This window comes from Stegodyphus dumicola, chromosome 6 (genome assembly GCF_044657685.1).
Source record: "Stegodyphus dumicola isolate Sdum_Otavi_A_Nest chromosome 6, ASM4465768v1".
NCBI lineage: Eukaryota > Metazoa > Arthropoda > Arachnida > Araneae > Eresidae > Stegodyphus > Stegodyphus dumicola.
Genome location: NC_140773.1, coordinates 227,750,517 through 227,765,773, shown reverse-complemented (window position 1 = coordinate 227,765,773; position 15,257 = coordinate 227,750,517). Strand labels below are relative to the sequence as shown.

Genomic DNA, 15,257 nt, shown 5'->3' with positions numbered 1-15,257 from the left:
CAGCAGAAATTTGGAGGAACAGTTCACTCTTTGTTTAGTTAGGCAATTAACAGAAACAAAGTTATGGATAAAATAATGGAATTAGTTATGGAAATGCAATTAAATAATATCACCTCAAATTTGTGCAAGTTATTTCAGCAGTTGAGAAGTTGAGAAGGAAATACATTGCTATAACTGTCATTGTCAGATAAAGTTTGGTATCATGTTTATTAATGCATATATACTATCACTTTGAAAATACTCCAATGTACGCTGGTTCCATACAAGGCAGATCCCAATTTTTTTCAAAAGATGAGGGAATAGAGAAATGAAGCTTAAATTTTATATATTTTAACAAGAATTTAAACTGACTAATATAATTTACTACCGAAAAAGACTTAATATGTTGATTCAGAGAAAAATATAAAAACCTTTAAAAAACAAGGAAAGTTTTTTTAAAGGTTTTTATAGTTATTACTGGATTCTCTTAAAACAGAAAACTTAAAATGAGGAAAGTAGAAAAAAATGTCAAACTTGATTTGGATTACTATCAGAAACATGTTTTAGCACCTCTTTTTAAAGAATTTCTCTCTTTATATCCAAACAATCTTCACTGTGTTAAGTTCCATCAGGATGAGGCTTGAAGCCATACCTCTAAATCTACTGTATTATTATTATTTTTTTGCAAAATGAGAAATGAAACCGGTATTGACCGAATTCCCTTTAAATGCATCTCACGCGAGTCTCCTGCTACGTCTCCAATGGATTACCATGCATTTGGACTTTTAAAACAAGCTCTTTTACAAGTGGCATCCCAAAACATTGGATTGACTTTGGAAGATTGTAAAGGAGGAGTGGTATAAAATCAATCTAAGGAGGACTTTATCTTGGGAATCAAGCTGTAATATGATAGCTCAACAAAAGGGCTATCAAATTGAATATATTAGAAAATAAAATTCTAAAGTTTGTTTATATATATAAATCTTTGCAAAATTCGTTACAAAAATGTGTGAACACCGTCAGTACATTTGACTGAAATAAATACAAATAGATTTAATTAATGACACATGTAATTATTTTTATGAACATTCAGCTTTTTGTAAAATTTATAAAAGAAATTTATGGTGGTATGTAACAATTACAACCCCCCCTTACAATTTTATGGACTTCAGCTTTTTTTTAAAGGCATACTCCTTCTTTGAGGTGTTATATTCTAACAGACTTTAGATGCAAATGTCATGCATAGCAGGACCCATGTTCTCTCTCTATATATATACAAATATTCAACATTCTTATCTGTATATGTGTGATATATGTAATGAAAACAAATTTTTAGAAGTACTGATGCAGAAACGTAGAAATACTGAGTGTGCGGCACGTAGATGGTATATTGAAGAGGTAGATTAAATTCCACTTTTATTTAAATTGACATTTGTGGCCACAATTCACTTGACACTCTAATTGTGCCTATTTCCAGAGCATTTACGTTTTTGAATACTATTGCGACAGGAAGAGCACGACAAAATTGTGTCCAAGCAGCAACAGGTGTTGATACAAAGTGCGCATTTATCAAATATGACAGTTTGTTAAGAGACAGGTTTAGAGTTCAACTTCCCAAGTAGCTACATTCTCAGCGTAATGCAAGCCATTTATCATAGATTGATATAGAAATGATGCAGTAAAAGAAAGTTATTGCAATTTTTAGAATACAAAGAGAAAATACTGAAATTAAAAATAAGGAATTAAGAAGCTATTAATAGTTAAATTACAAAGTTGATTTATGTGTTTATCATATTCATATAAATACACACACATGCTATATATGCTAATATATAACTAAATTCTTCAGTATTCTTTATGTGAATTCCATCCACCCTATCCTATATTTTATGATTATTGTTAAACTTTTTTTCCTTGATCTTTTATAACATTCCTTCACCATGTTTCATTGCATAGCAGAAGAAATTTTACTACAGAAATAATAAACGTATTTATTAAATGTTTATAGAATAACTACTGTGACCCTTGTCATCAAATTCTTTGATAATATTTACCAAAAAATAAAAATGAAACAACTGATATTTCAGCTATCATTACTACCAATAGACACCTAAAAATAGAACAACACACAAAAAATAAATTTAACCGACAAGGAAGGAAAGATGTTGACCTTTTTTTCATTCTCCATTTTTTAAACTGTTAAACAATAACATACCTTTATGCACTCAAAAATAAAATGCTTTTAAATATTTTTTTCTATTACAGGCCTTTCAGTGCATAATTAAAATCAGTTATATTAAAGAAATTACATAATGAGACAAACTACAGCTAATTGTTTAATTTTTCTTGCATCTTAAGTCCTGAATTATTGAACTAGAATGATTAATTGAATTAATGTAATAAAAAGGCAATACTTTACACTAACTGGACCCACTGAAATAACACTAGCTGGTTGCATTAAAATCAACTATTTTAGACTGGCCTCACAAAGAGCTATTATACATACCTGACAACAAATCAATAGATAACCCCAATTCTTCAAGAGTTTCTCTACTAAGAGACTGAACATTGAGCACTCGTGTAACAGACCCAGAAGAGAGTGATTGAAGCACCTGTTGATTCTGGGTAAGGGGAGAAAAATTACTAGGAATACTTGAAAATTTTTTTAAATGTTACATAGTTTTAATTTAATAATTATACATACGGAGCTTGATGAAGACAGCAAGACCTGCTGATTTCGAGGAGCGAGGGAAGACCGCAACTCCTGTCTCAATAACTCTGATGCATTTTGAACAGTTGCTGATGATCTAATACTGAAAAATGAATTAAAATATTATATATGAAAAAGATGCTAAACATTGCTATAATAAAAAAAATGTTAACTAGTATAGTAGAACTCTGATTACCTGAGTTTTGACTAACTGAGGTTCTGTTTTATCTGAGTTCAATGCAATACATAAATAAAAAAAGAGCCATTAAAATAGCCTAAATGAAAAGGTAAACAATCTGCAGACCTGGGGGGGGGGTTAGCAATAATTCAAAGCATAAAGATCAGAACGCCATCGTTACAACATTTAAGCTTTGAGTGAAAAATTAGTTGGCTTCTAGTTTTTGCAATAGCGTGCAATTTTGGAGATTTTTCGACCAATCATCCTGATGAACGTCAGCTGGTTAGTGAAGAGATGTGTGTGTGTTTTTCCTCAAACCCTTTAATGTTAGGCCCTTGATTTAGCCACTGAACCATTTTAAAAAACTTTAAATGGAACTACCGACATAGGCTCTTGAAATATTTATTAGAAGATCTAGAAAATTACAAAACAACTGCTAACAGGTAGTTAACAAAACAGGTTAATCTGAAAGATGTCATTTATTGGCTGGAGGAATCATGGAACAATGCGAAACAATCTACCATTCTGAAAAACTGCAAAATATTTCGCCGAATGACAATGACAGAAGAATGCCACAAACTCAAGAAGCAGATGATGAAGTGGCTATCTTAAATCAGCCACAAGCTATAGATACAATAACGAATGAACATATTAATGATTGGATGCAAGATGATGAACAATTTGAACTGTCTGATGAGACCATAGTAAATTTAGTTATGCACAATGGAAAGGATGATGAAGACTTGGGGATTGTTCAAACCAAGATCAATCACACAGATGGCTTCAATGGATTGGAAAGGCACTGCTGTATGCTGAACATCAAGACATGTCACTAGCTGACCTAAAGATATTGCAATGCCTACACAATCTCCCTATTTTTCCTTCCCTTCAGAACTCTTTTCAAGGTAATAATAAATGTCAACAATGTATTCATCCACACTTACTGGTAAAGATGCTGCCCCCTTTTCAACTGCCACATTTAAAAGGTGACAGATTTAAAGTAATAGTAATCATAATAATAATAATTTTGCAAATTTAAAGATGACTGCAACTTTAATCTTTAAGTCTACCATTCTAGGTGCATTATCACCACTAAAAGCTAGGAGATTATCTGGAACAATTACATTTTCTATTAGAGTTTTAATAATTTGCTGTGCTATATTAAAACCTGCCGAATCTCTTTCTAAAGTGGGGACAGAGAGTAAACTACATTAAATTTCTGAAGACTTGATTTTTTTAAAAAAAGACATAAATTGGACACAATTTTGCATCAATATTATTGCTTGTACAAAGGCAGAGAACTGTTTAATGCAATCAATAAATGATTTATTTTTTCTACCCACTTCTACAACTGCCACCACTTTTGTCTTTGCACTTCAGTATTTTTGCTGATTTCACTATCAGGAATCATTTTTAAATGCAACATTTGGTGGCAGGTTTTGCTCCAGTAAAAAGACTAAGAACAGGTATTCTGTATTAATAACATTTGGGTCTTTTGTTTCCACAGAAAAATGTGATTTTTTTCCCCAATATAACTTACAATGTCCTTGTGTACACCCATGTTTAAAACGGCAGCCCTTCCATTTGAAATCAAAAAATCGCAATGACAAATTGTACAAACTACAAATGCATTACATTTCCTTGATGAAGTAATAGAAGGAATCTGTGTATGGCTTTTGAAAAGTAAAGGAGTAACACAGACATAACTAAGACAAAAGATGGAAATTTCTAAAACTGCCTGTGAAACTCACAGCACTCACTGGTGAAATGAATGAAATAAATAACAACCTCAATCTTGCTTTGTGCTCATTGGCTAATATATGCTGGATGATCTACAGCAGCACTTAATTGTTTAATGGAAAACTGAAACATGTACTTTTGACTATCACGCACAAAGCAGAAACACACAATATCTCATTGATGAAACGACTATTTCTTTTATATGCAATCTAGGGAAAAACAAAACAGATGACAAAAATCACTTTTTTGGGAGCACATAATGAAGTATTTAGACAAGCTACATAAAACTCATGAGAAATTTTAAGAATAAGAGAAAGAAGAAAAATGTTGTAAATCAGGTTGGTAGGAGTATGGAAATTGTGAACTCTGCTATAGTATTAAAATTTTCTTCGTATCAATCCATGTTACCCGAATTTTTGGTTAACAGAGTTGGCCCCAGTCCACATTAGCTCAAATAATCAAAGTTCTACTTACTGTTCTTTAAAAAGCACTAATTAAAAATTAACCAGCAAATGCTTATCATGAATACCATTATTAGTAGGAAAAATTTCCAAAATATACCTATCACCGGGACTACTTGTAAACACTTGAGCATTTTGCCTCTCAAACGTAAACTGTTGGCCACCTTGAGCAACACTGTAAGTAAGAGGACCCCCAGGAGAGGATATTGACACAAAAGTTGCAGTTGTAACTCCAGGTTGAGAAAAACTTGGAGATGACAATGGCCGTGGAGATAACACAGGCTCACTACTGGCAAAATTTGACTGGCTTTGGGAACCAGATGCAATACGAGCTGTTAAAGTATGGATTATTTCAGTTATGTGCATAAAACTATGCAAATAATTATAGATATTCATAAAAATAATGTAAATGTATGCCGTTTTAGATCATATTGCTGTAAGTACGGGGTTTATAAATTTTTAGCTTGCCAGTAAATAAATAATAAATTTACAGGCTTATCAAATCAGAACTGAATAAATTAAACTAACCCTGCAAAATATTTCACTCTTATAATATCATTCTAAAAATGAAGTAGAAAAATATATAGGATTCATTAATATAAAACAAAATAATATTTAATGAAACTCTTAAAACACATTTGAGAATAAAACCAATTCCTAAAAGTTTTCAAGAAATTTCTTGAAACACTAATATTTTATACTTGTAGTAGTCACACATAATTTAAACACAATTTGCATGGTCAGTATTAAAAAGATATTCATTATAAAAGCAAAAATCATGATCTAATGAAATTTTGGTGTTTTAAATAATGGAAAATTACACATTTATTACGTTAATTTTAAAAACGATTAAAACACTTATATATTAAAAGCTACAAAACACCCACTGCATTAAAAATATTTGATGTGATGATGAGCTGAGATATATTTCAGCTTACATGGTGCTGCCGAGTTATGATAATTTAAGGAGGAGTGGCACTTTCATTTGTATCCCAAGTAAGTTCTGCAAGGTGAAAGCAATTAAAATACTTCTTCCAATCTAATGCCTGGAGCTCTGAACTAGATTAGAAGATGAGACTGACCACTCCCCTTCCTGTCCACAAAAGGGCACTAATCACCCCATATTAAAGACTTGATGCGACTATTTCTTTCCCTTTATCCTTAATCTCTGCGCAAAGACCATCCATAATGGAGAAATATAGATATTTTTAAAGCCATGTGAAAAGGTTAAATCATTCATAAATACATTTTAAAAATACAGCTTCATTTCTGTAAACTTATTTCATCATTTCTTTTACGGATTTACCAAGCCTGAAACAGAACCTTAAATCCATCTGAAGCTACTTTTTTATGGCTACTGTTATACCTTTGCATGCTTAAGTGTTACCAACAGAAATCCATAATGCCTATTCCTATATCACATTCAGCATGTATGATTTAGCTATGTTCAAGCATGTTCTATGATTCATCTTTCACCCAATACTATGCGTATCCTATGATATCTTTCACAGAACTCTCTGCTAGCAACTGCAGTATAAATAAATAAGCGTGCATCTTTATACCTAATGGCAAATATAAACCAAATTAAACTCTACTTCAGTAAGTGTAAGAACCTGCATATCTCTTTCGCAACTTAGAACATAATAAAGTCAGAAAATTTGTGGTATGCATATATAGGTGTATAAATAATGAGTAATGGACATCTTAAAAAAAATGAGGAGGAAAAGACTAACCTCTCTGAACCCTTTGTTGTTGCTGTTGTTGTGAAGCTTGAGTCTGAAGAAGCATAACAGGTGAAAGAGGCGTATAGTTAACATCTGACTGCGATGAGAATGCAGTAGTTCTTGTACTCTGATTCGGAGCAGGGCTGGACATAGACCGCATAACCAGCTGCTGCCTCTGTTGAGATGTCAATCGAACTTGAGTAGATCCAAGAGACGCCTGCTGAAATAATACACATAATTTTATTTGGTACCTTTTGTTAATCCAGCATCATTTAGCATCAAACATAAATACTGACAAGTAATTACCTTAAGAGATATGAAGCTTAATGAAAAGATTGACTATTACATTAAATCTTGAATAATAAGAAGAAGAAAAGGACAAATATGAAAATACGAACTAAATTTCAATGGATTAATTCCACATTACAGAGGAGATACGAAACTGGCAAAAACATCTGCACCTTTCCAAAAAATCACCACCATCAAGCAGGCATCTAAATGGTGGGAACCAGCGAGTGTCACGCTTGATGTTTATTTTGTCATTCTGCACATCATACACTGTATCAGGATCAATAATAATTATACTCATGGTAACTAACACACAGGTGTACATTTTCGACAGCTGAAAATTCATCCCTTAAGCAACTGCAAATATAGGAAAGCTAATTGAAAATTCATAGACTGGACATTCATTCTCCCCACTTATTTGTAGGAATGAATGTGAATGTCATGTTGTGATGTGATACAAATCAGCTACTATATTTGGAACTTTGGGAACTCATTAAGGTATCTTTTACTCATAAAATAAAAAGACTACTCAAATAAAAGATAATTTAATTAATGCTCTTTCATGAAATTTGCACCTAGCTCTCCTATTCCATAGGAATTAATGTAACATGATGGATTACTTCATTCTCAGACCACAAAATTACTTACTCATTCATAAAGAATAAAGTATATCATCAAATATAAGGTAAGAAATGAAAAAAGATAAACACAATTATTAAATAGATAAAACAAAGAAAAGTTAATTCTACTACACTTGCACGAAGGTTGCAGTATGTATGATATGAGTGTAACGAGAGAGGAAGAGGATCTTTCCATAAAAACATCAAGTACCTTTCTTCCAGAGGTATCATTTTTCATCTTTTCTTTGATCTTTGTCCTTTAGTTACACTTTGCTTAAGACTCAATAGGCCTCTTTTATTAAAAAGTCACATGTAATTTGTTGTTGTCTACCTTTTAAAATTCTTCTGTAGTGAGATACAGCATTCTCAATGAAAATCCATATGCTATAGCTTGCTAATGCTTTATCAGAGCGATACAGTTAAGTGAAAGCATCTTGTCCCATTTTGCAAACTTTCCCAGGCAGAAAGTGCTTTAATAACTACTCACTTGTATATTGTTTATTCCAAAGTGAAAGCCTAGAAATATAACATCGTAGATAGCAGAAAACAACCTAAATATCAATGCACTCATAAACTCAGTCTGCGACAAAAGCTGGCCATAATTTCCCCCAAAGCCGAATTCATGATTCCGTAAACCACTTGCTAGGCTTTGGCAAGGGAAAATATCAAAATATTTCAGGAAGTCCCTGAATTCTATACCTATAGTACAGGTACCTCAAAACAGTTTTGAATACTATAACTTGCTGATTTTGGTGTTCATACCCAAACATTTAAACATACAATTCATCATTTGATGCATTTTTTGTTCAGATAACTTGTTTATCAATAAAGCTGTTTATGATCCCAGGTCCCATTGTATATTGCATAAAAATTACACATTATCTATTAGTCTGATTTCTATAATTTAATTTTGTTCAGGAATGACCACATGGTAAAACAATGGGGGGGAAGACATTCTAGAGTAGAAATAAATATCATGCTTTTATACAAAATGGTCAAATTTTTCAGATGGTTAGTGAAGATTAAACGAATATTATTTAACTTTTAGATTTTACATTACAACAAAACTAAGCTGAGACACCTACTTGTGATAGCTGTGCATTAAGCATTGGATTCTGTAACTGAAGATTCTGTATTGGGCTTGTAGTTATGCGCTGGCTCCACTGAGGTGATCCAGCACTAGGCTGAGGTGACACCACCACATGAGGTGATCCAGAAGGGGGAATAGGTGAAGGAGAATGACTAGGTCCTCCCTGAGGATACGAAGGCGGTGGATGAGGAGAAACTTGAGCAGTTTGATAAGAGGCAGGTGGAGGAGTTTGGCTGGGAAAAGGCTGTTGCGAGAGTGGTGAAAATGGAGAGCGTGGATTATACCTTTGTCCAGGAGACAACTGTGCTGGGGTGGGAGAAGTCTGGTTGGTAGGACTAGGAAGTGGATTTGATAATGTAAGATTGAAACGTGCTGAACCAGGAACTTCTGGAATGCCAGAAGAACGCTAGAGATGTGGAAAAAAATAATTAAAATAATAGGAGAAAACAATATTAAATTTTTGCACATAAAAAATCAGCATATAATTTCAATATAAAGATTTTTCAAGTTATTCTCACTTCCAGCAGATACCTACTTAATAGTTTCTCTATCAGATTACAATTACCAGTGAATTTATATAATTTCTTGTCTGTGTGATGAAACATACATAGGAGAATATTGAAATTTTGCTTTAAAAACATTATTAAAAATTGATAGAGGGCATACAAATACTTTACAAGATTGTAATGTAATACGAGGCACTGGAAATATTTCTCCTTAATTACAACAATGATACAAATATTTGTATATGCTTTTAACTGGATACATTATATATTATATCAACACATCTGTTAACTACCATCCATAAAATGGTAAACAATTATGAACAAGAAGATATATAATGCAGGTGAAATATGTAACTTATAAAGCATGCCTCTATGTATTTAAAAAGTTTACGAGATAGCATAATCTGATTACTCTTTTAAATCCCTTAATTTAAAACTAATCTGAGAAGGAAGTTGTGTATTTTCTTTTATTTTCTAAATTTAATTTAACGGATGAAGCAGAAACTAAATCTATTGATATTCCGATAAAAAATCAAAATGCCTGCTCGTTTAATTAAATCAGAGCACAGCATATGATAGTTATTTCTCTCAAGGAAAGAATCTTTCTCGGAGAACATTCAATAAAATTTTAGATATATCATAAATTTTAGGTATATATTCTAGTGCCTTTTAAAATTAATTTTGAATTTATGTGGCTAACATGTATAAAAAGTTTGTTTATTCAGCTTTACAAAGGCTGAGTTCCATACTAAACATAAAATACCAACATGAATTAAATACACATCACAGCTTTCTTTATTCAGCTTTACAAAGGCGGAGTTCCATACTAAACATAAAATACCAACATGAATTAAATACACCTCACAGCTGCTTGGTTTACATTTTGTACATTACACAAACTTGTTTACACCAGTGACCAATAAACACAAGTTTTTAAGTATAGCATTTGAACAGATTTTGTGTTAAAAAGGAAAACTTTGTAACAAGGTTCTAAAGAAATAATTTTTCTTATAATAGCAAGTTTTATTAACTACTTAGTAGGGTATTCAATCCATTACATACACTACTGTAAAAAACATATGGCAAATAAGCATAGGTATGAAAAATTAAGAAAAACTGTACGTACATCCAGGGTTTTTGATAACTGTATTAATATAATGCTAATCCTCTCCTGTTTACTATGTAAACAAAATTTTAAATAATTTCATTCATGGATAAACAAATTAATTTTAGCATTTTTCTAGAAAAGAATTTTTTTTTTTTACTTCCCTGACAGAACTCCTATTGTTTATCCTACATTGTAGGTGCCAAATGCAAAATTATCCTACATGTGCTGACATTTTCTTTGCATATAAAATGATTATGAAATAGAAGAATTTCATATTTAAATTATAATTAAGTAATTTACAAATATTCACATTACAAAGTTCAGAAAGACAAGATATTACTATCTGCAAAAATCTGTAATCCAAGCAAACCCAGCTCAAGACATGTGGATATTGGTAAATTAAAGCAACAGAACATACCAATAATGTAACATTTGGAGCAACTGTATTATTTAACAGGTCATTCATATTTTCAGGAAAAGACGCTGCAGTGGCTGGAGAATTTATTACATCAAGAGGTTGCTGAGTCTGCAAGGCCAATTGCTGTTTCTGCTCTAATGCTCGCTTCTGCGCTTGTTGCAGGTATAATCTTGTCTTCATGGTTTTTCTGATCTGAAATTTGAAAGGAAAGGATAGATTAGATTATTTCTAATTATAACAAAATATTTTTTTTAATTCTCAATTTTGTTTTTTCAAGTTTTCAGTAAAACTTTCTATTAAAAAAACATTCTACAGTATAAAGAAACTCAAATTGCAGGTATTAATTTCAATTTCTTAAAAAATCCTTGCTGTAAAAAAATAATAAAAGAGTTTTATTTTTAAATTGTTCATCTGCACGTAACGCATACCATATTCTGAATAATAGGCAAAATAACCACGAAAGTGGTTTTAGATGATAACTTTACTAATGAAGATAATTTTTATTTCTAAATCTATAAAGGAATGAAAAAGAGAAATTATAACACCTACAAAGGAAACAAAACTGAACTGAAAAAATATCTGCAAGAGCTACATTAACTGCTAAGAAAATTTCTGAAGAGCATTTTAAAAACAGCTGTTTGAGGTATTACTGATGAAATAAAGAAATTTACTAATAATTAACACATAAAAATACACCAATAAAGACATTAAAACATGCATAACCATCTTCATACACTTTTTTTTACAAAAGTTTTTTTCTTTTTTTAAAATAATGCATTTTGTATAATTTTTTTAAAAAAAACTATCATTAAAAGACACAAATACAGATATAATGGCAGGCAATGTATGAATAGTAAGAAATACAGGACACTGACGTTTCGCATGACAAAAAGGACATACCACAGAAGAAACAGAACAGAATCATCAATACTTTTACTGCATATGTTAAAATGTGTCAAGAATTAGTATGAAATCTGGATGATTTTTAGACTAATATACTCTTCCATAGCTTAATAACTACACCATAAGTGCAAGGAAAGTAGTACATTCACAATAAGAACACATATGGCAGGAAGAAAATTTGTAATTCAATTATAATTTTAAAAATTTAAAAAAATTTGTCCCCAAATTTCCATAATAATTAATATCATTGCAAAGACCTATAATAATCAAAATCACATTCTTCACACCCACCTGCTCCAAATAAAATGCGTAGTGATTCTACAAGTGATTCTTGAATTTTTTAAAAAGTGGTGGATGATAATTTGCTGCCATCATGATTTGGCAACTGGGTCCTCTCCTGCACTTACATTTTAAGTAGAGAAGAATGTAAGACATTTCTCTCTTCTTACCATGTGCCTTTGTGGTCTGTAAATTGTTTTTAACTGGAAAGCATGTCTGGTTAGCAATTAGAAGGTTCAGAGTTCAAATTTTGCTTGTCCTGCTTCGTCACAAGGAAGCAGATGTAAATTAAGAAATCATTTGGTTTGATGTAATTTATGCAATTAAATTATAATTACTTCACAACTGCTGGTAGATTCTACGCATCAAAGTTAAACATGTAAACTTCATTACTCATTAATATGATTAACTATATTATGATATCTGAGTTAATAGATATTTTCAGCTGATTCAAATATGAATTCACAATATTTAATAATATAGATAAAAGTGTGTAAAAACACATTTGAGTCTCAGTACGCAACCATAAAATAACATATTTATTTTTAAGAATTTGCTATCAATAGATAAAATTACCTTTTTAAATAATATTTTAAGCATATCAATTTATAAATAGCTTTACATAAATTAAAATCTGGTATATCTGATCACAGAAGCTAGAGCATTATAAGGCTTTTGATAATTTACACCTAAATGACAGCAGAGAATTTATTAAAACATAGTTAATTTTCATTTCCTTACCTGATAAAAGTACTTCCGGCCCCTTCTGAATCTAAAATACCTAGCTCTCAAATTGCATTTTTTCAAACAATACATATATATATATATATGTGAAATATTAAAAAAAAAAAAAAAAAATACGATGGCTTTGCTCTTTTCGAACCAGCAACCTTTAATTAATTCTCTGCAATTCAGGATCTTCCCCTTACCTTCTAGAACATTCGCTCCTATTACATAACCTCCTCATATAAATGCTACATCATAAGTTTTCTACATTTTTCTAGAAGCTACTCTGTTACATAACCTTTCATATAAATGCTGCGTCATAAGTTCTCCTACACAGATGCCTTCGTCCTGCTAACGCTTCCGCTATGTTCCTCTTTCTTTGTTAGAACGTAATGACGTATTAAAGTTTAAAGTCAGTCATATCAATTAAGTTATTTGATTAACTTCATCTGGAAAAAGTCATCTGTTCTAAATTAAAATAAAGGTATGCTTGCTGTTTACAAGTGAAAAGTCCTGAGTCGTCATTTTTCTCCGTCCTTCAATCATTCCAGCTTCGTCAACCATCTTCCAGAACGTGTAATAGAATAGCCTCACCATTCGCCCACGATGTGTTGGGAATAACTGAAAACATTACATATATATATATTTGAAGCATTCCAAAAAATAATAGTATATCAAACTAGCTAAAGTACCCATTCTATGCCAGGGTAATGCACATTTCTTTTTAACCCTTTCCGGCAAGCAACCTTTTAACGTTGGAGTTTTGATTTAAAAAAAAAAAAAGGTAGACAGTCTAACTAGGCCTAGAGGACTACACAAGTAAAAATTTTGTGAAGATAGCACTTATTGTTTTAATTCTGTGGGTGTGCCCAAAGTAGGCACACTGATTGAATAGAGCTTCGAAAAGAGTGCTGAAATGAGCATTGTTGTCAACGAACCGACCGATGAAATGCTGAGAAACAAAGAATACAGACTCTCAGTTGTTTCAGATTATCGGTGAGTCCGGTCTAGGGTTCGCCATTTGATTTTAGGCAAGATTTCAAGGTAAAAATTTTAAACTAATATACAGAATAAGGAGATTAGCATACAGCCAAAAAATAACACAGAAATTTCTTTTCAAACAATTCCTTTTATACCCTAAAAAAATCTGGAAGACTTCTTTGAAAAATGAGGGTCTTAAAAAACTAAACATGGCTAAAATATATGGACTGGTTTATGTTGAGCTGCCACCTACTATAAATAAAGAAGGTTCAGAGTAACCTATAAATCCTTTTTCATTCAATTTTTCTATGTGTACAGAATGAAATTTTTATTTATGCCCAGACCGGACACACTGTGCCACAAAAGGTTAAAGCATTTTTACAGTTTATTTATTGGACAAAAACTTCTTTGTAGACCACTCTTAAGGTCTTTCTTAAGGTCGCGCTTAAGTTCTTTCATTAGCAAACTGGTTAACTATAAAGTTATAGATATATATACAGTCATATAAATTCAACCTGATGTGGACTGAGAAAGTTACCAGAATTGTTGAGCTTTCCAGAGGAAGGGATGGGTTATCTACAACTCACATCAATAGCTCGTCCAACACTTAAATTATCCAATTTCATTTCTATTGTCATGTTGATTTGTTTTTTCCCTTGGTATTTTCAATCGCTCAGATAAAACAGCATTTAAACACCAGCAAATAAACAAAGAAGCCCTAAGCAGAATGAACTGAAAGTTTAGCTTACAACAGGATGGCTATAAACCTTTGGCCAAGCCTTAAACGACTAACAACAGAAAGGAATGTAAGGGATAAGCAACAGTGGCTGATTTTCGTCAACCACTTTGTTACTGAAAGGAAAAATGGGATAGACTGGAATTTCCACAAAAAAAGAATGAAATTTACCCCAAATTTGTTATGCAAGTACCAAAAAATAGTGTGACAAAAGAAAAAACAAAACTGCAAAATTATAATACCATAACAAATTTTTGAACAGAAAGGAAAATACATATTATATGTTCTTTTCATGCATATGTTCAGCACTTATATTAATACAATAATTTGCACTGTACAGGCAATGTTAGAAATTATTTATGTCTAATATTAATAAGCATCCACATTACTTGAAAGATAATGTTTACTTCTTTAGCAGCAGAAATCTCTCTACTGATTTGGAAAAATACTTCTGAATGCCCTGATAATTATATTACCCGCAAAGGTGTGATTTTCATTTATATACAAATACACATTTCAAAAGCATTTGGGCTAATTGCTCCTTAGGACTAAAAACATTTAAAAACAGCATATCTTTAGAATTTCTGATAGACAGTCCCACATGCTGGAGATAAAAATGTTTTACTCCATACAGTGTTGCCATTACTAGCTTTGAAGTCATTCAGTTCTGTATTCTAAATTCATTAAGATTTTAAAAAATATGAAACTGATAATAAATTTGAAATTCAAGATTCTGGCTTTCAGGTGCCTATATTCAGGTGAAGCACTATTTTATTCAAAATTTGATAGCTATAGGTATAATTTTCTCCA

General features: G+C 31.5%; 1 protein-coding gene across 8 annotated transcripts in view; it reads right to left on the bottom strand.

Moving 5' to 3' along the window:
- Positions 1 to 15,257, bottom strand: part of LOC118185908 (uncharacterized) — a 180,055-nt gene that overhangs the window by 6,957 nt on the left and 157,841 nt on the right. For 7 of the 8 annotated variants that reach the window (XM_085819615.1, XM_085819611.1, XM_085819613.1 and 4 more), the window contains 6 exons: positions 10,823 to 11,014; positions 8,786 to 9,196; positions 6,802 to 7,012; positions 5,169 to 5,400; positions 2,684 to 2,792; positions 2,486 to 2,600 (listed from right to left, as the gene is read on the bottom strand). In XM_085819615.1, the coding sequence (XP_085675741.1) occupies positions 2,486 to 2,600; positions 2,684 to 2,792; positions 5,169 to 5,400; positions 6,802 to 7,012; positions 8,786 to 9,196; positions 10,823 to 11,014 (1,270 nt within the window). The remainder of the gene's footprint in view (positions 1 to 2,485; positions 2,601 to 2,683; positions 2,793 to 5,168; positions 5,401 to 6,801; positions 7,013 to 8,785; positions 9,197 to 10,822; positions 11,015 to 15,257) is intronic. The other variant, XM_085819614.1, reaches the window with a different exon arrangement.